Source organism: Nilaparvata lugens, chromosome 3, assembly GCF_014356525.2.
Source record: "Nilaparvata lugens isolate BPH chromosome 3, ASM1435652v1, whole genome shotgun sequence".
NCBI classification, from domain to species: Eukaryota; Metazoa; Arthropoda; class Insecta; order Hemiptera; family Delphacidae; genus Nilaparvata; species Nilaparvata lugens.
This window is the reverse complement of record NC_052506.1, coordinates 62907709-62932070: the sequence shown is the minus strand read 5'-3', so window position 1 is coordinate 62932070 and position 24362 is coordinate 62907709. Positions and strand designations below refer to the sequence as shown.

At 36.8% G+C, this 24362-nt stretch overlaps 2 protein-coding genes across 2 annotated transcripts in view; one reads left to right on the top strand and one right to left on the bottom strand.

Moving 5' to 3' along the window:
* The first annotated feature begins 1721 nt into the window (after nucleotides 1-1721).
* The window catches only part of LOC111044190, a 32279-nt gene continuing 9638 nt past the window's right edge, over nucleotides 1722-24362 (top strand). Inside the window, exons 1-3 of the mRNA XM_039422863.1 lie at nucleotides 1722-2110; nucleotides 17481-17679; nucleotides 19134-19924. Of these exons, the coding sequence (XP_039278797.1) occupies nucleotides 17516-17679; nucleotides 19134-19924 (955 nt within the window). The 5' untranslated portion in view covers nucleotides 1722-2110; nucleotides 17481-17515. The remainder of the gene's footprint in view (nucleotides 2111-17480; nucleotides 17680-19133; nucleotides 19925-24362) is intronic.
* LOC111049733 (craniofacial development protein 2-like) lies at nucleotides 10911-12530 on the bottom strand. Its single transcript, XM_039422864.1, has one exon. It carries the CDS (start codon nucleotides 12528-12530, stop codon nucleotides 10911-10913), a length of 1620 nt encoding a protein of 539 aa, XP_039278798.1.

The following is a 24362-nucleotide window of genomic DNA, read 5'->3' as shown; positions in this document are numbered from 1 at the left end:
ATTTATTCACACACACACACATAAGATACATCAATATGAAATAAAAATTAATCACATCAATAAAAAACATTACAGTATAAAATAAAAAACATAAATATGAGAACACACATTACAATATTAGAAGGCAATTTATACATGTTATATGGTGAAGAAGGGTAGAGGATCAAAAGTTCTTCCAATGGCTATCCATGTCATAGGAAGGCCTTTGATCCTTGGAATTTTTGGAAAGGATTGGGAAAGGGAGCACAAGTAGGGGAAAACGGTGTACACACGTACGTTTGCCTCGGGTGAGCATACGTGTATGGGCTTGCATTCGCACGTGTGGACACTGTTCGCTGAGGCATGTGGGCGAACCGGAACCCTGTCGGTATTTTGGCGTGCTCAAAGGCGCCTCGGGCGAGCATTGAATGGACGCGTGTGGACGCGATTTTGCCATACGGGTGAGGCAAAACGTAAACATTGAAGGCGTCATAACCTAATTCCAATGAATTAGGTTAATGAATGACAAATCAAATTGTGATCCAATAACTAATTGTAAATTGTAGGATTTTTGTAATTTTGTAGGATATGTGGATTGTCAAATATTTAAATGGAAACATGCATGGAATATATAATTTGTATCATGATTAACAAATTTAGAACTGCATAATTTAAGTGAAAAAAGCTTTTCTAAAGGGTTCCTACAAGAAAGTATAGCTCAAATATTATTTTACTGTGGCTATCAAATCATCTTGTGTTTGTTTCATGTTATCAATCAGAGTTGTTAATTAAAATTGTAATCTTCAATATGATATTATACGTTTTAGATAGCTAGACTATCTATAGAGAGATTTATTCAAACTTTGAACTAGTATTCCCTTAAAGGTAAATCTTGAAGCTAATCTTTTGGAGAATCTTGTTTTGTCATGTGTATGAGCAGAGTTAGTTTAAAATGGGCAGCAATTTAGTATTTGATTCAATTTATGGCTAATTTCTTTAAAGAAGACTGTCAATTTTGTGAGACAGTGTTAAGTGCTTTGATTAGGTCATCAAAACTTCTGGAATTATTGTAGAAATTTTCTTTTTTTGAGATTCAGAATAGATATTGGAGACCAACAAATGAATCGCCTAATGTCAAGAAACTCAAAGTTAGAGCCAATCGTTCTTGTGGGGTTATTGATTCCCTCATGATGATATCATTATTGTTTAGATAACTAGTTGAATTAGATTCAGTATATTAACAAGATAATTTTTTGACAACCTAATAAAGTTTGAACTGTCAATCTTATGTCATGTAGCAATTTATTTCCTTACTTCAACCTACAATCGTTCAACCCACCAACATCGTTTGTCAAGTTTTATTTTTGATTTTATTATATAAGTCATTGAAATAAAATGATACTGCTGCAATTTGTGATAACTATCTTCAATGATGGAATGACGCCATTGTTGTCATGTGGAAAATTTACATCTACCATGTCTTCGTGTCGTCTGCAAATCAGATAGCTTTTTGAATGCCGAGGCATACGTGGATCGCGTCCACAAGGACGTACAGTGAATGTTGAGGCATATGTACATACGATTGTTCGCGCGAATCTGTACGGACGTGTGTACAAGGCTGAAGTGAGCGCACTAATCAGAAAAGTTCTCTGTTAACTTATTATAGTTCTCAAAGGTAGAAGAAGAAATTATCTGGATAAATAAAATAAATTGATTAATTTATATAAGAATGAACAGTTATTACATCAAAATAAACCAATATCAACTATCTTCTAAAAAAGGCAGTGCCAATGCAGAGAATCGGCAACGCTGTTCATCGATGTCAAAAATATTCTATATCGACCTAAAACCTGTTCATCGATGTCAAAAATATTCTATATCGACCTAAAACCATCGACCCATTGATATTAAATCGATGTTTCACTACCGCGACCTATCGAATCGAATCACTATTGGCGTTGGCGCTGTTTATTTACATGAAATTATTAAATTTTGTAGGTTAGGATGAAAAAGTGTAATCAATTGACTATAGTAATTCAAATCATGTAATAATTGTCTTATACAAAAGATTGTAGATATACCAGCGTTTCTTTCGACGACGTTATACTCTTCTAAACTACGTTTCATTTATGTAATGTATAACCTGTAGTATCAATAAACTAATTTTAGATTACCGTAACTTGAATGCAAACTGATAAGAAACAGTTCAAGTTATAAATAAAGAAATTTTTTTCTTGCTCCAGCTTATTTTTTTAGGTATTACTTTTGTGGTAATAGTAATATTTTTCCAATTAACTCAATTTCCTTATCATAGTTCCTGGTGTCGGTTTGGTGAGATTCTTTCCTCAATGTACTCTTGTAAACTATAATATGGTCTTATGAGGAATTTTTAAAGTTCATTTTTAAACTGATTAAAGTTTTCCAAGGTCTTTATTAAAATAGAATTTATGTTACATCCAGTCGACCTTTCTAATAACATAATCCTTTCATAACATTTGCCTAATCTTTTTAACTTTCATTTTTAATCCGCTCTTGCAGGCGGTATAATGTAGAATGCCCGCCTTTTCAGGATATTTTTATTTTTTTTTATCATGGCGATCAGAGTGTGATGTGAGTTCCAATTATTCTTTCACTTTCCAGCCATTGTCCACTTTATTTGGTGACTCATTTAAGCATAGATAGAACTAAATATTATAACAAATGGAGTCTGTGAGCGGCCAATCTGCCACGAGCTCTTAAGTAAATATTTCACAATTTTTTTACAATAATGGTTTTAAGCATCATTCATCCTGTCATAAATTTCAATAAATGCCTACAATCACATGAAAACATGGAAGTGGATTACTTGATACTTACTTACTTGGTACTTGCTTGATATTATAAAGTAGGTACCTATATATTTATTTACTTAAAGTAATATTATTTATTTAATCTATGTTGATGTTATTCCACTGGAAGCGCGTTTGCGCCGTAGTCGTCAGATTATTCATCGTATAGTAGAGCCACAGTATATGTAAGTTTATACTGTGGTAGAGCTCAATTTCCTTATCATAGTTCCTGGTGTCGGTTTGGTGAGATTCTTTCCTCAATGTACTCTTGTAAACTATAATATGGTCTTATGAGGAATTTTTAAAGTTCATTTTTAAACTGATTAAAGTTTTCCAAGGTCTTCAATTAATTTGGCATGCAGTTGTATATCCTTGAGCAGATGTATTTGGGTCCATATTGGATCAGTCTGGATCGTACCACTGACATAAGAGTGTCGCTCCTCCGTCTGGTGTTGTAGTGGTGATATTGCTGATTACTCTAAAAAATATTTTGCTTCCTTCTAGTTATCAAACATGCCTCCAAAACAAACAGTGCAGGTAGTGTGAGAATGCCAGCCTCCACAAACATGGGTCTGTAGTGGACGAGGTATGGTTGCCTGAAGATAGTCCTTATAATACGTTTCTTCAGAAGTAGAATTCTTTCCATGTTTGGACTGTTTCCCCCAGAATAGTACACCGTAATTTATTATGCTATGAAAACAACTGTAGTAAACATTCATAAGTACTTCTCTATCAAGGAGTGGTTGAAGACGGCGCATCATATATTATTTATAGCAAATAGGTGTCAGTCTTGTTGATAAGTTCTCAATGTGTAGTCGCCAGTCCAGGTTGTCTGGTATGAATATGCCCAAGTATTTTGTACTCTCCACCACACTCACACTAGAACCCTCCAATCTGAGGAGAGGAGTACTTTCTTACTTCTTCCTATTGTAAAACTGCAGAATTTTGGTTTCCCATATTTGCATGGCACCATTTACTCACTTCATTTAAACCGGATTGTGCTTTAACTTGGAGGCTGTGTTTATTTTGGTCCTGTATTAATTGGCTGCAAAAAACCATATATTCCTGTAGTGACATTCTCAGCTAAATCATTTACATATGGCAGAAACAACACTGGCCCCAAGTTCAACCCCTGCGGCACCCCGGTGTTAATCGATGTCGAAATAGTGGATTTATAGGTTCGAGTCATACATGTCCTGAATGTCATACTGACAATTTGTTTTCTATTTTCCAGTTAAGTGGCTATCCATTTCCGAGGTTTTCCTATTATTCCCATTCTTGCTAATTTATTTAAAAGGTTTACATAAGATAGAAGATCAAATGCTCTTGTCATGTCATAAAAGATACATATCTGTTCACCCACTTAACAAGTCAAATATAGCATCTGTTGTATTCTTGTTTTTCTGGAATCTATATTGTCTGTTATTTAGTAATTCCCTTTTCTCCAGATATGGAATGAGTCGCTTTGAGAAGGAAATTTCAAAGATCTTTGAGTAAACACTCTGTAATGACACTGGTCTAAAATTTTCAATCTTACTTTTATCACTAGTCTTTTATATATTGGTACCACTTTGGATGTTTTCATTGCACTTGGAAAGACGCCCTGCTCAAATGATTTATTCACTATACATCATGTCAATGGCTCTACTATAGTTTCTATACCGACACTCAACAAATTACAAGGTACCTCATCCACCCCAGCACTAGTCTTGAACCAATTTGAACAATTATGTTTCTTATCTCATCCTCAGTCACCGGCTACAAAACTAAAATCATTCTTCCGCATTTCACTGTCAATCACACTCAATTCTCTCCTCCCCAACAAGTCAATTTTTCAATTTCAGACATTGAAATATATTAGCAACGATTGCCGGGGTTGTAATGAGTTCGTAATTTCTTTTCAAATCTTTATTACAAATATTTACAGTTTCATCACATGTTAAATATAATGGACCAGGAAACCTTGCTAACATTTTTAGCGCTATCAATCTTGAATTTATAGAACATTCTTTTTGTCTCATTTAGTAGATAGAGTTTTTTTGTTTAGCGCTTCTGTAATTCTCTTTAGAGCTCAATGTTCTCTCATACCTAACATGCCAGTACATGTCTTTCAATTGCTCCTGTGCTTCAAGAATTTCCTGTTTAACCCATTTAACATGTGAATTGCCTTTATCTTTAAATATTAATTTTGGGAAGCAGTTGTCAAAAGTCGATGAGAAAGTCTATAGTCCAGTCACTATATACATTGGTGCATGCAATTTATATTGTAGTTCTGATTTTTTAATATATTATTTGGGTACATAAGAGAAGTCCAGAACCAATTTCTTCATGCAAAATTTCCTTGTGCTAGATACAGGATGGCCCAAAAATCTCGTATTTTCGGCTCATTTTCCAGTTTTCAGCTATTTCTGCCAAATCTCGTGATAGGACAGAAAAATTTTCCCTTCCTTTTTTTGGATTATAAAATTTTCAATAAAATGAGATCATATAGAAATGAGATGATATAGAAATTGGCCATTTTTTGTGTATTGGAATATGGGCTTAAGTACACTCAACACTAAATTTTCCATTTTTCGACCGAATTTGACTCATGATGCATGATTTTGGACTGCCTTGATGAGCCGAGAAGAATGAAGTGTAGTACGATGAAATCTGAGCATTGTGTCAAAAGTTATAACTGTTTGAAATTTTGATCCTTGAGGTGTCCTTAAGTGGGCCTCTCCACTAGGAAATACTGAAATGAGGTGCATATAACGGGTGATTCTCATAGAGCATGATCTCATGAACTTATGTCATTGTGCGAAATATCAATGTGAGAACAATGTAGTTGGTGATGATGGATGAAGCTGAAAATTAGGTGCTTTTCACAATACAAGGAGCATTGTTGTCAGGTGTACCTGGAAATCTTCATAATATAGAGCGCTCCACCTGATCTCAGATTGTAGAGCACAAAAACACGCCCAGAGGGATTTTGAATTATACATTAAATGGTAACAATCGGAAGATATTGTTGATCAAAAACTAATACTCATCAAAATAGATCTTTTCTTCAAATTTCACTCATTTTTGTAAAATCATAACTCAGTACTCATGCGAGATAGAATGTTCCGAATGATTCCATTTTATTCAAAATTTTATAATCTAAAAAAAAGTTGGAAGCAAATTTTTCAGTCCGATCACAAGATTAGGCAGAAATAGCTGAAAACTGGAAAATGAGCCGAAAATACGAGGTTTTTGGGCCATTCTGTATCTAGCACAAGGAAATTTTGCATGAAGAAATTGGTTCTGGACTTCTCTTATGTACCCAAATAATATATTAAAAAATCAGAACTACAATATAAATTGCAAGCACACCCCCTTTTTTATGTCTATATTGACTGGACTACTAGTAAAAGTAATTAAAACTATCTTTGACACTATCATGGAAACCAACCTTCAAGTTTTGATCTGCCAATAAGTAATTGAATAGGTCCTGCTGTGGTCTTGTAAATCTCTTCTTCTCAGTTTTTTCGTTACTCTGTATGTCACTATATCAAGATTTAGAACAATAATGTCATGATCAGAATTTGTGGCAAAATCTTAATTGTGTAATACTGGTTTGGAATATCCGTTATGAAATAAATAAGTTGGCTGTGACGTTTAGTTCTTGTATCTATTCTCGTATGATGTTTAAAAGTAATTTGAAGATTTCGCGACATTAGTAAATCATTAAAAATGTCCTTGTCAAAATCATCCACCAAATTATAAAGTTAAAAATTATGAAATTATGAATTATCCACCAATTCAGGTATTGGAATCACTGAATACCAATCAGGTATTCAAGTCACCGCATATCACAATTTGTAGATTGCAATAGTCATTTTTGATCATATCCATGGTAATCTTCAATAATTCCATAAAATGATTGAAGTTTGTCCGATGAGGTGGCCTTTATATATTAAATAATATGAATTTGAAGGTGGTGGTCTCCTTATGGCAATTAGTAGAGGAATTCAGTCTTGTGAATGTGTTGATATCAATTTGTTGCTGGATGGTGGTCGGTTTGAGAGCTTCATGATTAGAGTTGCATCTCTGGATGGGCCTCTGTACATTAACGTTGCTTATTTTTACAATAATGCGATTGTTGAAGACTTTCAAGTTTATTTTGATTGTCTGGATAACTATGTTCATGAGATTGGACATAGGCTTTTTATTGCGGGAGACTTTAACTTGCCATAGATCACCGATAACATGTATGATCTGGGTGGTTGGTCTGTGGTTGCTAGGAGACTGTCAATTTTCGGGTTTTTATAACTTGCAGTTATTTAATAGTGTGAGGAACTTGAACTCACGAACACTTGATTTGATCCTCTCAAACTTTCCTGTTGTGGAGGTGACTCGTGACTCGGTTCCACTGGTACCCAAAGATTTAGTCCACCACCCGGCTCTTAGCATGAATTTGATTGTTGACACCTCACAGGAGCAGCAGATGAGTCCAGGTATTCACTCTGTTTATGACTTCAGGAGGGCTGACTACCTCTCTCTGTATGAAATGTTGAGAGATTTTGATTGGAGTGGCTTATATCATCTGGGAGATGTCGATGAAGCTGTTGATTTCGTTTATGAAGTAATTTACAGATGTTTTGATGCTACTATTCCCAAGAAGATTATCAATGGTAAGGGGTAGAAATATCCCCCATGGTTTACGGTGGAGATTATTCGGTTGTTGAAAAAGAAGAATAGGTATGCACGGAAGAAGAATATCTCGGATTATCATAAGAATCAATTTCTAAGATTAAAGAGAGACTTGAAGGCTTTGATCGCGGTGGCTTACCAGTTATGTCAACAGTGACCAGATAAATATCAGGAAAAACTCCAAAGAGTTTTGGAAGTTTGTAAATGACAAACGTAGTACAGGAGATATCTGTGAGAGGATGGTGCTGGATGATGAGGTATTTATTGGCTCTGAGGTTCCAGCTGGGTTTGCAGCATTCTTCCAGTCCTTTTACACGCCAATCACTGCCTGCTATGGAAATGTAGTCGATGATAATTTTCAACGTATTGGTTCCATTGGTGGTTTGAATATATCATCTGTATTGGAACAGGACTTTTGACAATAAAAAGCCTTAAACCAATGACATCCCCGGGTCCCGATGGGACTCCATCATTTGTAGTGAAGTGTTGTGGTGAGCTCTTGGTTGGACCTTTGAAGTATCTGCTAAATCTGTCGCTCAGGATGGGCCACTTTCCTAGTAAGAGGAAAATTTCAAAAATTGTACCAATCTTTAAATCTGGGAAGAAAAATTTGATTAAAAACTATCGTCCTATCTGCCTATTGTCAGTATTTTCAAAGATTTTTGAGAAGATTCTATATAGAAGTATCTTATGGCATTCCATTCCTATTATATCAGACTGTCAGCATGGATTCCTGCGAGGTAGATCTGTGCAAACCAATCTGTTTCAGTTCACGGAGTACACTTGCAGAGTGATGGATTCGGGTGGATAGGTTGACGTTGTGTACACAGACTTCGCAAAAGCTTTTGATCGAGTAAATCACAGTGTGCTATTGCAGACTCTTCAACCTTGGCTTCATTGAAGTGCTGATTTCCTTGTTTCGAAACTATTTGTTCCATAGGCCGAACATTGTATCTGCTTTTTTCAGTATTTCTGGAGTACCGCAGGGAATTAATCTAGGTCCTCTTCTGTTTCTTTTGCTAATTGATGAGCTTCCTCTCCAGTTGTCCTCGGAATGTCTAGTTTTTGCTGATGATATCAAGATTTATCGAGAGCTCCGAGGTCCTGCTGATGATTGCTATCAGTTGCACATTGATGTTGACAGGGCTTCATTGTGGTGTGCGGTGAATCGTCTTGAGATGAATGTGGACAAGTGTAAATGTATGACGTATTCTAGGAAACGTAATCCCACAGCCTTCACTTGCAGAATTAATAATCATATTCTGGACAGAGTTACCATCTGCAAGGACTTGGGAATTGTTTTTGACAATTCTTTGTCATTCTCATCCCACATAGAGTATGTAACTAACAAGGCAAACAAGCTGTTGGGGTTTTTCTGAGGAACTCGGCTGACTTCAGTAACCCTGAATAAATGTTTATGTCTCTCTTGTGAGGAGTGTGCTTGAGTTTGGCTCCATAATTTGGAGTCCTCATACTGACCAAGAAAATCGTGCAATTGAGAAAATTCAAAACAAATTGCTTCGTTTTTTATATTTTAAGAAGTTTAGAAGTGCTTGTCCTCTTGGTTTTCCTTCTGGCAGACTGAGAGATATGTTTTCGATGGATTCCATGAGTTTGCGCAGAGATAGAGCTTCAGTGTTTTTCATTTGGTCGCTGCTTGATGGAGTGGTGCATTCTCCTGTGCTGCTGTCAATGCTCAACTTTTATGTGCCCTCCTTCAATGCCAGGAATTCTGTCTTGTTTTCTTTGCCTAGAAGCAGGACTGTGCATAGTTATTTCTCGCCTCTAACTAGAGTGCAGAGACTGTGATGAAAGGGCTGAGTAGAGGGAATCAGGCTTGGAAGTAAGGAGATTGATGTTGAAGTCAATTGCCCGTTGGTAGTATGCCTACTGGTTCTGGGAAAATGGTAGTAATCTATTTTTAGCTTTTGTTGTCTTGCTTTCTTTGCTTTGTCCATTGGTATACAGACATGGTCTTGTTCTTTTTTTTCTTCTTTTTAATTTACACTCATCAACATAGTCATCATCATGATGATCATAATCGTTATCGTCATTATCATCATCATCATCATCATCATCATCATCATCATACACCTCATTCTCATCTTCAATTCATCATCATCATTATTGGCACTACAGCCCATGTAGAGCCTTAGCCTTCACAACCACATCCTTCCACCCCTCTCGACATTCTGCTGTTCTTCTCCATCTTCTTACACCCAGTCTGCGCAAATCCTCTTCCACATCGTCAACCCACCGCTTTCTTGGTCTTCCTTGTAATCTTCTTCCTCCGGGTTTGCCTTCCAGCACCATTCTTGGCACCCTCCCTTCCGGCATTCTGCACACATGACCAGCCCATCTCAGCCTCATACTTTTCACAACAGATAAAATACTGGTCTCTTCGAACAATCTTCCTAGTTCCTCGTTTGTTCTCATCCTCCATATTTCATTTTCCTTGGTTGCTCCAAAAATTCTTCTTAAAATCTTTCTTTCCCATCTCTGAAGCAGACCTTCTTCTCGTGTAGTCAATGTCCAAGCTTCGGCCCCATATGTCACTATTGGTCTTAAAACTGTTGTGTAAATTTTTATTTTGCCTTTTTTTGACACATTTTTGGACTTCAGGATATTCTGCAGGGCGAAATACACCCTATTTCCGGACATTATCCTAGCATCCACTTCTTCTGCTACATTATTCTCTTCCGTTATTAGGGTGCCCAAATACTTGAATGATTTCACTTTCTCAAAGGTTCTACCTGATAACTGTATCTGTGTTCCATCATTCACTGGCCTCCTGGACATAACCATCACTTTAGTTTTCTGCATATTAATTTCCAGGCCTACTTCTCTTGCCTCATGTTCCAGCTTTTCATAGATCTCTGTCAGTTCCCTCCTGTTTCTTGCTAGTATGGTCACGTCATCTGCATAAGCCATTATTTGGCACATCCGGTTGAAGAGTGTGCCCCCGGGGTTGTTGGTGGTTACCTTTCTGATAATATTTTCCAGCACTGCATTGAATAACATGGTTGACAGCACATCTCCTTGCCTCAGTCCCCTTCTTACCTCAAAATCATCTGTAACACTTCCATCAATCTTGACCACAGCTCTGCTTCCTTTCATCGTCATACTTATGAGACGGATCAGCTTTGTGGGGACATTTAACTCTCTAAGTGCCTCATACACTTTCACCCTACTGATAGTGTCATATGCCTGTTGGAAATCAATATATATCTGTTGCACGTTGACATCAAACTCATAGCATTTTTCCAGAATTTGCCTGATTGTGAAGATATGGTCGACTGTTGATCTTCCTGGCCGGTAACCACATTGATACTCTCCAATATTACATTCTATCAATGGCGTCATCCTTTTTGCTAGAATTTTGGCAAAGACTTTGTACAGAATACTCAGTAGGGTGATTCCTCTGTAGTTTCAGCACTCCATTTTGTCCCCCTTTTTATGAACTGGACAAATTATACCAATGCTCCATTCTTCTGGCATTTTTTCTTCTAACCATATTTCATTGATTAGAGCATGCATCCTCTGTACAAACATGTCCCCTCCTTTTTTAACAAGTTCTGCCGTTATTAGATCTAACCCAGGGGCCTTATTGTTTGCAAGATCTTTGATAGCCTCTTTCACCTCATTAAGCATCGGTCTACCCACTTCCTCTTGTACCGTTCTCACATCATCATAAGCAGTTTCAGTTTCTTGTTGGCCATGGTTCAAGACTTCATCAAAGTGTTCTCTCCATCTCCTCTTTATTCCTTGTTCATCTCCTATCATATTTCCTAATTTATCCTTGCAGTACACTGCCCTGGGTTGAAACCCTTTCTTATCTTCTCTTATTTTTTTGTAAAACTTTCTCATCTCTCCTCTGCCATAATGCTCTTTTATACTCTCCAACTGCTGCTTCTCATATGCTCTTTTCTTTCTTCTACATAGCTTATCCGCTATCCTCCTTTCTGATCTATAATCTTCCACAGTTCCCCGTGTTTTTCTCTGGATCATTTTCATTCTGGCCCTATTTCGTCTTTCAATTGCAGTTATGCATTCTTCATCAAACCAGCGAGCCTGAATTTCCTTCTTTCTAGAGCCAACAACTTCCCTTGCAGCTCCAATCACACTTTCCTTCAGAATACTCCATTTCCCTTCTACTCCCTCAGTGTTCCATGCATCCTCTTTCTGTTCCAGATAGTTCTTCAAGCATTCCTCATATCTGTGTGACACCGCCTCTTCTTTCAGTTTTGCCACATCAAAACGAGCTTGCGTTTTTGCTCTCTTATTGTTTGTCACTGTGATACGCTGTCTACAACCAATCCTGACCATATAGTGGTCTGAGTTTATATCAGCCCCTCTACAGCTTTCCACATTTGTTATATCAGTACAGTGTCTTTTATCGATCAAAATATGATCTATTTGATTTGATGTGACCCCGTCCGGTGAACACCAGGTAGCTTTTTTGATGTTTTTTCGCTGTTTCTGGGTGCTACTTATAATCATATCCTTTCTTACAGCAAGATCTATCACTCGCCTCCCGTTATCATTACTTTCACTGTGTAAGCTCTCTTTCCCTATCACACTCTGAAATCTCTCTTCTCTACCTATTTTTGCGTTCAGGTCTCCCAGGAGGATTTTCACATCATGATGCGCTATTTCGTCAACTACTTCCTCCAACTTCTCATAGAATCTCTCCTTCTCCTCTTCATCCGCATCCTCTGTTGGAGCATATACGCATACTAATGTGATGTTGAAGAATTGAGATCTTAATCTTAGAGTGCTGATTCTCTCATTCACTGGTTTGAAACCGATTACTGCTTCTTTCCTTTTCCTATTGACCAGAAATCCAGTACCAGCCATTCCACTTCCATCATTACTACCACTAAAGAACACGGTCCAGTCTCCACTCTCCAAAATTCCGTTCCCTGGCCATCTCATCTCCTGAATTGCAGCAATTTCAACCCTGTAAAGTTCCAACTGTCGTTTCAATGCATGTAGTGCTCCTGGTCTTTTAAGTGTTCTAACGTTCCATGTTGCTAAAATCAAATCCATATCCTTTTTCCTTTTGGTGCATTTTCCTTTTCTTTTGTTTCCATTTTTATCCGATCCAATCCGAGGCTGTGTTGTGTTATTCTCAACGTGTGATTTTTTTTCCAGGGAGGGGTTGTTGGCCCCTCGCCAAACCCCCAACCTGGAGGACCAGGTAATTTTTTCGGGATTTCTTCCCTAGCCTTTGACAAACCAATGCCGAACTACAAGGCAGCAGTCAATTTCCTGTTAGGGTTTTCTTCCCTTAGCCTTTGAAGTTCCATTGAACTCCATCTGCAAGGCAGCAGTTTTGTTGCTGGTTTTGGTCCGCCCCGGGTATTTGATTTCCTCGGTACCCCCTATATCTAGGAGGCATCCCCCTATCCGCCACCTGGGGAGGCGCCCGCTAGGAGACCAGCAAATCCCACGGGTCATCTTCAATTGTTGGTTTAAAATATTGACATTATGATCTTGTTCTTTTTTTCTTATTAATTTATACTTATCATCATCATCATCATATTCCTCTTTTTCATCATAAATTTCATTTTAAAAATTATTGTAGTTTCTATCTTTTTCTAATTTAGTGAATTTTCTTTATTAGATTAGGCTTATACTATATTATATTATACTGTTAATATATTAGAATTGTAATTTTTGGTTGTGTCAATAGGGCTATTATGGGAAGTATTTCTTCCTGGTGCCCTCATATTGTAATGTAAATAAATATTATCAATAAGTCCGTAGCATTACTCTTTTCATTAGAAGTAATAGTTTTTCCCGTTTGTAACCTCGGTTCCGTCTCACCATTTACCTATTAGTCTTCATTTGTCTTAACCTCCTTAGATCTATTTCCATGATATATCAAGGTATTTGTCTCCTGTTCAATTTCTTTCCTTTTAGGACAGGTTTGCTCCGGGTGAATTCCCCGTGAGAAGTCATAGATAATATTTTCAAGCTTATATATTACGTCCATTTTTTCAACTACAACATCCGATAGTCTAATGCTTTCTTTCTTTAAGATTTCATCTCTAAGTTCACAGATGTCGTTCAATAGGAGTTTTATTAACATATAAAAGTTTGTTTACTTTGACTATTACTCGTAGAGTTTGGTCTGGTAATGTTTTCATTGTTTATGCTAATCATGCTTGAATTCGAGTTGGCGTTAGTACAGGCTTTAGTCATGTTTATCTGCTCTAACGAATTACAGTCCGTTATAAATTGTTCATTTCCAATATCTGGATTGTCATTTGTTAGTTGAAAGTCATTATCAGTAGTCATTTCCTGAGTTGAAACTCCTCTCTTTCCTTCCTTACATGCATCACATTTCCAAGCTTGTCCCTGATCCACACCCTTAGTCATCAACTCGTATTGCTCCGTTGGAATATTAACACAAGTTATGTGGTACCACACATTGTCATCGCATTCGCATGTAACAGCCCTATTACGTATAGCCCGATCACATTATGTTTATAGATAGACTACTTTTTACTATCTAGTGAATGAATATAAGGTTATAGAAATTTGTGTGAAGTACGGCAACTAAAGATTTCCATTTCAACCGACTTTTGACATGTAAAGAAGTATTTATAGTAGCATACTACAGTAATAAGGCCGGCATTACACTATCATATTTCCAAGTCATGAATCAATAATTATAAATAATCTGTGATGTAAAACATTTCAGTGTAAGGGACCAAATATTATTAGTTTAACAATTAGATATATGGCATATATAATGATGATAGTTATGGTACAAAACGATTATAGTCAGGCCACTTGCAAATTTACGTGTAGCGTCCAAAATAATAATAGTACGAGCAGTATATGATCAATTGATAAAACACCTGGAAGACAATAATCTTATATCAGTGCAACAACGTGGTTTCAGGAAGGGACGCAGTACAACAAAAGCGATTTCAGATATCTATATAGATAAAATGTGGGAGGAACACCTGATTGTGTCTGGCCTATCCATAAACCTACAAAAAGCGTTTGACAGCCTAAACTGGGAAACTTTAAAGATGAAAATTTAAAAGCTCAAAATAGTGGGCAATGCTTTACAGTGTTTGGAGGGTTATCTCAAAAAACGTAAACAATATGTCGAGATAGAGAATCACAAAGAGAATAGTGTTGTACTTTATAAATCCTCACTTCTAAGTGCAAACAGGGGCGTTTGCCAAGGATCCATACTTGGGCCTCTGCTCTTTTGATATCTATAAATGATCTTCCAAGAGAGATGGACAATTGCATACTCCTTGTGGATGATACAACATTCCTGATACCACATGAGTCCGATAATATAACTGCAGATGTAATTTATGCAACTCTGGAAGGTGTAATCCATACTAGTTTGTAACAAGCTTTATTTTACAATCAATAGACAGAAAACAGTACACATTGAATTCAAACCCATAAATAATAACCTGGAAGATATCACCAATAACCAAATAACATTTCAGCTACACACATCAGATTTTTAGGTATCACAAAAGACAGTAGATTATACTAACAGCATCAAATTGTGTAGTCAATTAAAAAGTTATCATCGGCAGCCTATGTAATTCGAAGAAAATGCAATATATCGGGTAGAAAAACAGTATTCATGGCGTATCATGATATGACGTATGAGATGGCGTATCTGTTCTCCTCCCATTTCAGATATGGTATCTAAAGGTGCGTACAGACTTTCGCTCTGCTCCGCAACCGAACGTCACTCGAGCAGAGCGATTGATGATCGACCGGAGAGCAAGAGTGGAACGCGAGAAGAGCTAACATCTCCCGTAACGTTCATGATCGGTGCGAGTGCAGAGCGGGGGCGGAGCTATTGTGGAGCGATGGCGGAACGAGGGCGGAGCGGGTTGGAGGCGCGTATATCTGTACGCAGCTTTAGCATGGGGCCAATACATCTCTCACAGATACATCTCGACAGGATACTCATAATTCAAAAGAAGACCCTGAAAATAATACTGGGAATAACATGTTGGAACACTGTAAGCCGCTCTTTAAAGAATTTGAACTGCTAACAGTAATCCCACTATATTATAGTTTAGTCCTCGATCTTCGCACAGAGTGGAAAACCCACATTGAGGGGCGACAAGTATGGTTACAATACTAGGAATACCAAAGATTGATCTTCCCATGCTGTCAAACCTTAAGGCATTTGAAGACAATAGGTTGTTTGCTGCTGCACTCAAACAATACTTGACAGCGAGGCTCTACTATAAAGTGTCGGAGTGTGTGGAAGAACATACATTCTGACATGTTACAGACGAATAGTGGACTAGACTGTGGGACCACGTCAAACCACTTTTCAGGGAAATGGGGATCCTTACCATCCCCTTACCTTCCCGTACTAGGATGAGCAGCACTTACAACAGCTATCCATCAGAAGCCATTCGGATATTCAAAAAGTTGCTCAGTAAAGTGAGAAATTGCTAAGCACAGTGGAACAGGAACTAATGATGGCCACTCTACTCATTTCTGAGCTAGAAGATGAGCCACTCTTCTGAGGCAGTACCACCTTTGCTACTAGCCAAATTAGCTACCAACTTGACAAGAGTCCCTCACACTATCTAACTGGAATCCCCAGTCTTCGAAAACGATATCAAATATCAAGTTAGTATGAAAATAAGTATTGGCCATGTACGATTATCCCCGAGTAATGACCATGCCTTCCGACGGGAATTGAACCCACTACCTGGCCGCGCTGTCAGACAAAGGTGCAACGCCAACAACCTAGCCGCAAGTAAAATTTCGAATTATTGAAAATGAAGGAATTATTTCGAAAATTGATACTTCATTATGGTGTTATCTGTTTACCTCGAGAGGAAAGTAATAATAGTTATAATAATAATAATAATAATAATAATATAATAATAATAATAATAATTATTATTATTATTATTATTATTATTATTATTATTATTAAACGAAAATCCCAATTAAATGCTGTAAATCACCCCGAAGACTTCCTATACTGCAAATATTGACAACAGGGTTAACAGCTAGATGGAAATTCGATGAAAGCTACTATCAAAATAGTTATTTGTGCAACTAGTGCGCAAAGTGACAGTTTGCTGCACCGAAAGAAACGTTTACGCCCGAGCCGTAGGCGAGGGCGGAATGGTTTCTTGAGTGCAGCAGAGGAACTTTGCGCACGTATTTCACATTAAGTTTTTCCTACAGTTACCATTGAATATGAAAAGTGGGTAATTATGGGTAAAATTGCCTGAAATGCATCAAATGTTTTTCTGTGTAATTTTATTATTGATAAAAACCTCAATCCTAAAATCCTAAATTCCTCGTTGTCCTTCGTTATAATATCTACTTAATAATTAGCGCGTTGTGCTTCGTTGCACCTCTGCTCACTATAGCAGCCACAACAGTCACTGTTACCAACTTCATTTTGATTTTGCTGCACTGGTGCTCCATATAACCTACTAAGTATTTTGCGTTGCCATGTTGCAAATCTGGAGTGCGGAAAAATTTTTCCCGCACTAGAGCGGAAAAGTGATTCTTTGCGTTCTGTAACCAGTGCAGCAATGGCCACTTTTCAACGTAACTGTAGGAAAAATTATTTTCCAGCCCGGGAATCAAACCCGGTACCTCCTAATTGCCAGTCAGGAATGCTTACCCTTACACCAAACTGGTTCGATTCCCGCAAATAATTTTTGGATAGTAGATCTCATCGAATTTCCATCTAGCTGTTAATCCTCTTGTCAATATTTGCAGCAGCAGAAGTCTCCGGGTGATTTTTAGAATTTAATTAGGATTTTCGTTTAATAATAATTATTCATTAATTAGCATTTGGACAAATGCACTTTCTAATTTATTCCCATCTGTAGTAATAATAATAATGTTTTCGCAAGAAAAAAATGACAAATAATAGTACTAAGAGTATTAATAATACTCTTGAAATTATTCGTGGATATTTCAAGGCACAGTAAATTTCTAACAGATTGTTTTTTGTCTTAGGTTATGTTTAGTTGTGATGCAAAGTATACTGTGATATGTCACTGAGCACAGAGCATTTATCTCTGCCGCCTCTGGTAAAGGGATCCTTGAACGGACATCTGACAATAAAAGTGGATGATTTGATTTGGTGCCGACAGCCACCCGGAGATGTGTATATTGAATGTCGCTGGTGGGGCATGTCCGAAGCAGTCGTTTTCAGGTCAGTCCAAAAACATATTTCAACATAGTTATGGTGAAGCATACCATGGTTAAAAACATAGTTTTGAACACAGTTCAAAAACACATTTTACTTAAAAAACAAACTTACGGAATATTTTTTCCTTCATACACCGTAAGCTCAATTTTTTTCGCAAACTTGAAACATAAATCACTCTCACATTTCTACGATTATAAAGCAATATAGATGTGAAAATGATGACATCCATGGCATCCAAACATGTTTCAAATCTTACAAAATTGGCCAATGAAGTATGATATGGATAATTTGAAATAACTGTCATCTACTCATTCATCAACCAAACTAGAATTTTATCTCAACTATGAGTAACTTAAATGTTACCATTTTAAGTAAAAACCAACAAAAATAAGCTCGTGTCAGTTATTTTAAATTATCCTCACTTCACTGCCCAATCCTGTATATTCAAGGGTCATTTTTTACCCTCCAATAGGCCACATATAAAATACATGTGAATTTATCAATGAAAAATATCATCACTAAAATTTACATACGCTTATGATTATTCTTCAACATAATCGCCGTGAAGATTGAGTCATTTGTCATACCAGTGGTCCAGCCCACCAAAACCTTGTTTTATAAAGCGCTACCGCGAAATGAGTTGAAGTGTGCTATGACGTTTTCTTGAAGATCCTTCTTAGTTTGGAAGCGTTATAATATATGTTGATTTTTGGGAAAAATCAGGTCATGTTTGTATGTTAGGTAATCGAAAATATCACATTCGATATGCTGTTGAGCCGTTTGGCTGCACCAGCACTTTAAGGACTGGCGTTGTCGTGGATCACAGTCATTCAGAAAATAATTTCAATTATCATCTTTGAGTTTACTACAGTCCTACCATTCATGCACAAAATCATTATTCATAACTTATTCTCCATAAACTTGACTCGCTCTTCGGTAGATTTCTGCAGCACTAGATATTGCCTTTTGCTTACAAAAAATAATAATGCCAAGAGATTTGCACTTGGTGGGAGACTCAGTTGAGGCGGCCTTGATTTTTGTCTATTACGATTTGATCGTGCTGTTCACAGAGTGTTTGTTTGGTTATTAAAGATACACATTCTTGGTTATTTACAGATGCACTGTACTGTAAACATCGCCCCCTCCACTACCATTTGTATTATGCCACTAATATTTGGTCGGTGGTTGAAAAAAATATTCATAGGCCTATAAGTTATCCATCCTATTCTTCAAACAATATCTGTGGTCCAACGCATGAGCGTTACTGAAATTAATACAGTTTCAATACTGATTCAATACTGTTTAGGAAATTATTAAACCAGAGATGTTGTGTTCAACATTTGTTTTACTTTTCCATGTAATTATAAACGAGTTTCTACAATATTTTGCATTTTCATGCTGCGTGAGATTGTGAAAAATTACCATTAACTGTCTGAACTCATGTTTTTGACTTTCAGGCCCTTGGATGTATCTCAACGTGATTCGAAGTCACAATTAACATCATCATCTCTTCAAATAAAAGAATATACAGTTACTTTTGATGTTCGGACTAGTTTAACAATGCTTGAAAACTACTTGAAAAATTGTGAAAACCTAGAATTTATTGTGGTCAAGTCAAAATGTTATGAAAAAATTGGAACAGTAACTGTAACAGATTTGACAAATCTGATCAAGGAGAGAATGTATCAAAGATACTTTCCTATAATCAATAGTTTTGGCAACCGAATCGGTGATTTACACATAGGGTTCAGTCTATGGATGAAGTCGAAAACTGACGAAGAAAAAGAAAATAAATTATCTGCAAATAGTTGTCTTGATAATTCAATCAGGGGAAAAATAAAAAATAGAGGAAAATCTTTGAAAATTTGTAAAAGGCATTCCAGTATGCTGAAAAATTCGCAAAATAAAGTGGTTTCACAAATATTATCGAAGCATTCTTCAACGAGTGAATCAAACAAGGAAAAACATCCCAAATCAATCGAAAGCTGCAAACTAATGAAACACGAGATCGATCCTCTTGTACCTCCATATTCGACCAAGTTGGATTTAGACAGTATTCTGTCAAGAGGTGAGAAGCTGAGAAATGCTATGTTCTCATCATTGTATGAAGATAAAGTTTTCAGAAAGACCATGCCATTGGAGCCACCGAATGTAACATGTATTCATGATTGCTCGAAAGGTGCTCATCCAAGTAGTTCAGTGGCTACTCGTGCTCATAACAAGGCTGTTTTGATGGACTATCTCACCGGTAAGTCTAATTTAGGAATCTTTTTTTTAATATAGTCTCTAGTAATCTAGTATTGTTTTTTTTTTGCTCTTTGAATTCTGTGTAACAAATGTGACCTGACCGCTTATACTTTTATCAAGTATTCCTACTTATTAAACGTAGAAATAGTAGATATTCTTACTATTAAACGAGCAACATCTGTTTATATGTTTGCATTTCACCGGATCTCGAAAACGGCTCTAACGATTCTTACGAAATTCAGAACATAGTAGGTTTATAATATAAAGATTCGATTGCACTAGGTCTCATCCCTGGGAAAACACGCTGAAGGACATTAAAAGGATCATTATTATTCATCCTTGGAAAAACAGCTGATGATAATTATTTCGTCGTCGGTTGGTGATGGAAGTGAGTGAGCGAGTTCATGTGTGTGGGACTGTGGCAAAATTATGACTCAGCTGTTGAACTTTTGTAATCATTCAATCAGGTACTTAGTCAATAAACTACTTAGAAGTGATAGTAGGTATTGACTTAGTGCCGGTTGCAAAAAAGCCGGGTTATTTTTAATCCAGATTCATCCCAGTAGATCCATATTCTTGAAATGGTTTTCTCTGATTTGGTTCACATGAAGTTAATCAGGATTAAAATTTAACCGGCTTTTATGCAACTGGGCCTTTGTGAGGGAAATTTTTGCATTCCTTTGGGAATTAATCTCAATTTACTGTGATTAGTTAGAACATTTCTGTATGAATGTTATTATAATTTCTTCTTTCGTAATACATTTTTCACGCTTTTGTACTCCAGAGCGAAGCTCGGTCCCCGATATTTTACACTTAGTATAATGAAAGCATGTCTGATTCTTCGACCAATCAAATACTTTATTCATTTATCAAAGTATGATAATTAAACTATGTATAGCTTACAACACAAATAAATGTGATCACAGTTTTTATCACTAGTTCAAATTTTTTTCTCAAAATCTGAAAAACATTTTGATTGAAAGTTAGACAGGTTAAACGTAACTGTATTTTTTAATGAGTTACTGACTGCCGCTTTTCATTCATTCCTAGAGAATTTAATCTGTGATTGTGGTGAAAAGCTATTGTCAATTTTTCTTGATTTTTATAGCACCTCGTTAAAGACTAAAAAGCTATTCTATTTTGACTTGAATTGATAAGAATATTGTTTGTGAAGGTAAAACCTATTGGTTAAGCCTTCTATATTGGTGAAGGATTAAATTGAAGATTATTTTTAGCATAAAAGGATACAGTATTCTGCCTTTGCACTTCCAATTGAACACTTTAGCACTAAACTAATTCGTGTGGCTTTATGCGTTGTAGTCTTCTCACTCCATGCACGTTGAGCAGCTGGATTGCTTCCACGTTCACATGTTGATCAAGTCGCACTTCTCATGTTTTTCTACAAATCTTTGGATTTCACTGATGACTGTCGCCACTCCCAGGTCGCGGTGGAGATCACAGTTCCTGATGTACCAAGGAGCGTCTACACAACTTCTGAGTACTTTATTCTGGAAGCGCTGGATGATGTCGATATTGGATGGTCGGGTGCAGCCCCAAAGTTGAATTCCGTAGGTCCACACCGGCTTGAGAATCTGCTTGTAGAGAAGCAATTTGTTATAATTTGACAACTTTGGTGTCCTTCCAAGTAGCCAGTACATTTTCTTGAATTTTATGCCAAGTTGTTCTCTTTTCTTCTTCACATGCTCCTTCCACCTAAGCTTGGCATCCAGGGTCATGCCTAGATACTTTGCAGTGTTGGAGTAAGGTACAATATTCCCATTGAGTGTTAAGGGGATATATTGAACTGTTTTGTTTGTAAAGTTGACTTGAACTGACTTTGCTTCATTCAATTTTATAAGCCAGTGCTTTGTCAAAACATTGATTCTGTTGACTGCCACCTGCAATTTCTCTGTAGAAACTTCAAACAGCTTCACCAACTAATAAAACTCCTGTGTCATCAGCAAATGTTGTTACTGCTACGTTTTCGGGTTGAGATATATCAGATGTGTATAGGAGGTACAAGAGTGGACCTAGCACACTTCCTTGAGGAACTCCAGTCCTGTCCAGTCCAGTCCAGTCCATTTCTCTGAGAGATGAAAAAGCATCATCTTGTTTTATTCTGAAATAACGGTCTTGAAGATTTGATTTCAGTATCAGACTGTATTCTGTTGGTAAGAACTGGTCCATTTTGTAGCACAATCCTGAATGCCATACTTTGTCGAAAGCCTGTGCTACGTCAAGGAAAATTGCAGAGCTAACTTTCTTTTCCTCCAATGTATTCTCAATAATATTTGTTATTCTGTACACCTGATCTATTGTTCTATGTTTATCTCGAAATCCGAATTGATGGGTTGGTATTGATTCATTATCGTCCAGATAAGGCTTTTATCTTTTCAGTAGAAGTTTCTCAAATAATTTTGATATTACTGGCAGTAGTGAAATTGGCCTATACGAGGTTACATCATGTGGTGGCTTTCCAGGTTTTGGTATCATGATGACATCGGCTACCTTCCAGGAACTTGGCACATATTTCAATCGGAATGAAGCGTTGAAGAGATGGCATAGCTCTACAATTGCTTTTCTTGGGAGCTCCTGTAGAATCTCTCCAGCTATTAAGTCGAAACCTGGCGTTTTCTTTCTGCTCAAATTTTCAATCTCATATTCTACCTCCCTTGGCGATGTTGGATTGCTCCAAGATGATGAGGATTCTCATCTATAATTGTTTCCCCATGAGGTGAGAAAACCTTTTTCAGATGATCAGCAAACAAATCGGCTTTCTCTTTATTGCTCTTTGCCCAGCAATCTTGATTCTTCCGTATTGATGTAACTTGTTCAAGAGGTCTCTTCAGTTTCCTGGTTGATCTCCATAATGAAAAAATTGTAGTAGACTCATTGGTTAACTCTTCTAAGTATTTATTGATATCATGTTGTTTTATATCCTTTATAATCTTTTTCAGTTCATTAGTAATTCTATTAAGCTATGTTTTAATTCTTGGATTTCTTGTTGATTGCCATGATCTTCTTGTTCTTCTTCTTTTTTCTATCAACTCTCTTACCGCTACAGATTAGCAATTACCTTTGAAAATCCTGCTTTGAAGTAGTGGTGTATTTTTCCAGGCACATTGTTGGATATTGATTACAAACTCCTGGACTTCACTTTCTAGTTCATCTATAGTTTGCAGAGTGTATCATATTTTTAAAAGTTTCTAAATCTGTGTACCTGTTGATGAGTCTAGGTGGCATTTCTTTTTTAACAGCTGCACTGTGCATTGTCAAAACTATTGGCGAATGGTCAGAGTTGAGATCAAATTCTTCTTCAACTTCAACACAGTTTGGTGAAAAAATCTATCAGGTCTGGAATTTTTGTTTTGTCTGTTGGCCAGTAAGTTGGTTTCCTTGTTGAGTGAACATCGCAGTGGTATTCATTAACAGCCAGTAATAGCTCCTTTCCTTTAGTTGTGGTCAGTCGGGACCCCCACTGTGTATTCTTTGAATTGAAGTCTCCTCCGATGATAAATTCCCCTGTGAAGTTGCTTAGGAAATCAATGCATTCTATCTTCTTCAAACTAAATCGTGATGGACAGTAGACGGCTCCAATAATTGTGATCGTACCAGATGGTCTACCGATAAGTTTGACTTTGATTGAAATCAACTGGAACTCCTGCAATTCTATCTTCTTGAATTTGTGATGGTTTAGCTCTTCTCTTACAATAACCGCACTTCCGCCTGTAGCGCTGTTGTTGGGATGTATGGCATCGTACGTTTTGTACCCTCTAATTTTAAAGTAGGATTCTTTGGTGGAAAGAGTTTCGGAAATGAGACAGGCATCTATTTTATGCTAAATTAGAATTGCTAATAGATCATCTTTGTGCTGTAGTAATCCATTAGCATTCCAAGTCATAATTTTGAATCTGTTTTCCATGCTTCTTGTGAATGACTTCCTACTTAAAATTGATTTATTGAGGCCTTTTTGTCTCTTTTGTTGACTGTCGAAATAGATTTTATTGCTTTTTTCTTATTTCGAAGTGCCTGCAACTCTTGTGCTACAACACATCCTCTATAATTGGCAGGGTGCTCCATCCCACAATTGTAGCATTTAGGCTTAACTTCTTTACTCTTAGTACAGTTGATAGTGATGTCAATTATTTAAAAACAATAAATTTCACCTTTTCCACTGTATCACATTCTGTATCCATTTTTCACCTTTTTCCATTTTTCACCTTTCCCACTGTATTACATTCTGTATCCATTCTGAATAAACTCCTCTGGTTGTGTTGTTCCCTTGATCAGAGAAATTATCATTATATATGTTGAAAACTATTTATAATTGTTCAAACAAAATTAACTTAAGAATAAGAAGGATTTTCTCCTACTACTATATTGATTTAGACTTTATAATGCTGTAACAACATTTTCGTGGAACATTGCTTCGGAATATA

Excerpts from the sequence above, each read along its gene's own strand:
- LOC111049733 (XM_039422864.1), bottom strand. The coding sequence starts at position 12,530 with ATGGATTTGATTTTAGCAACATGGAACGTTAGAACACTTAAAAGACCA.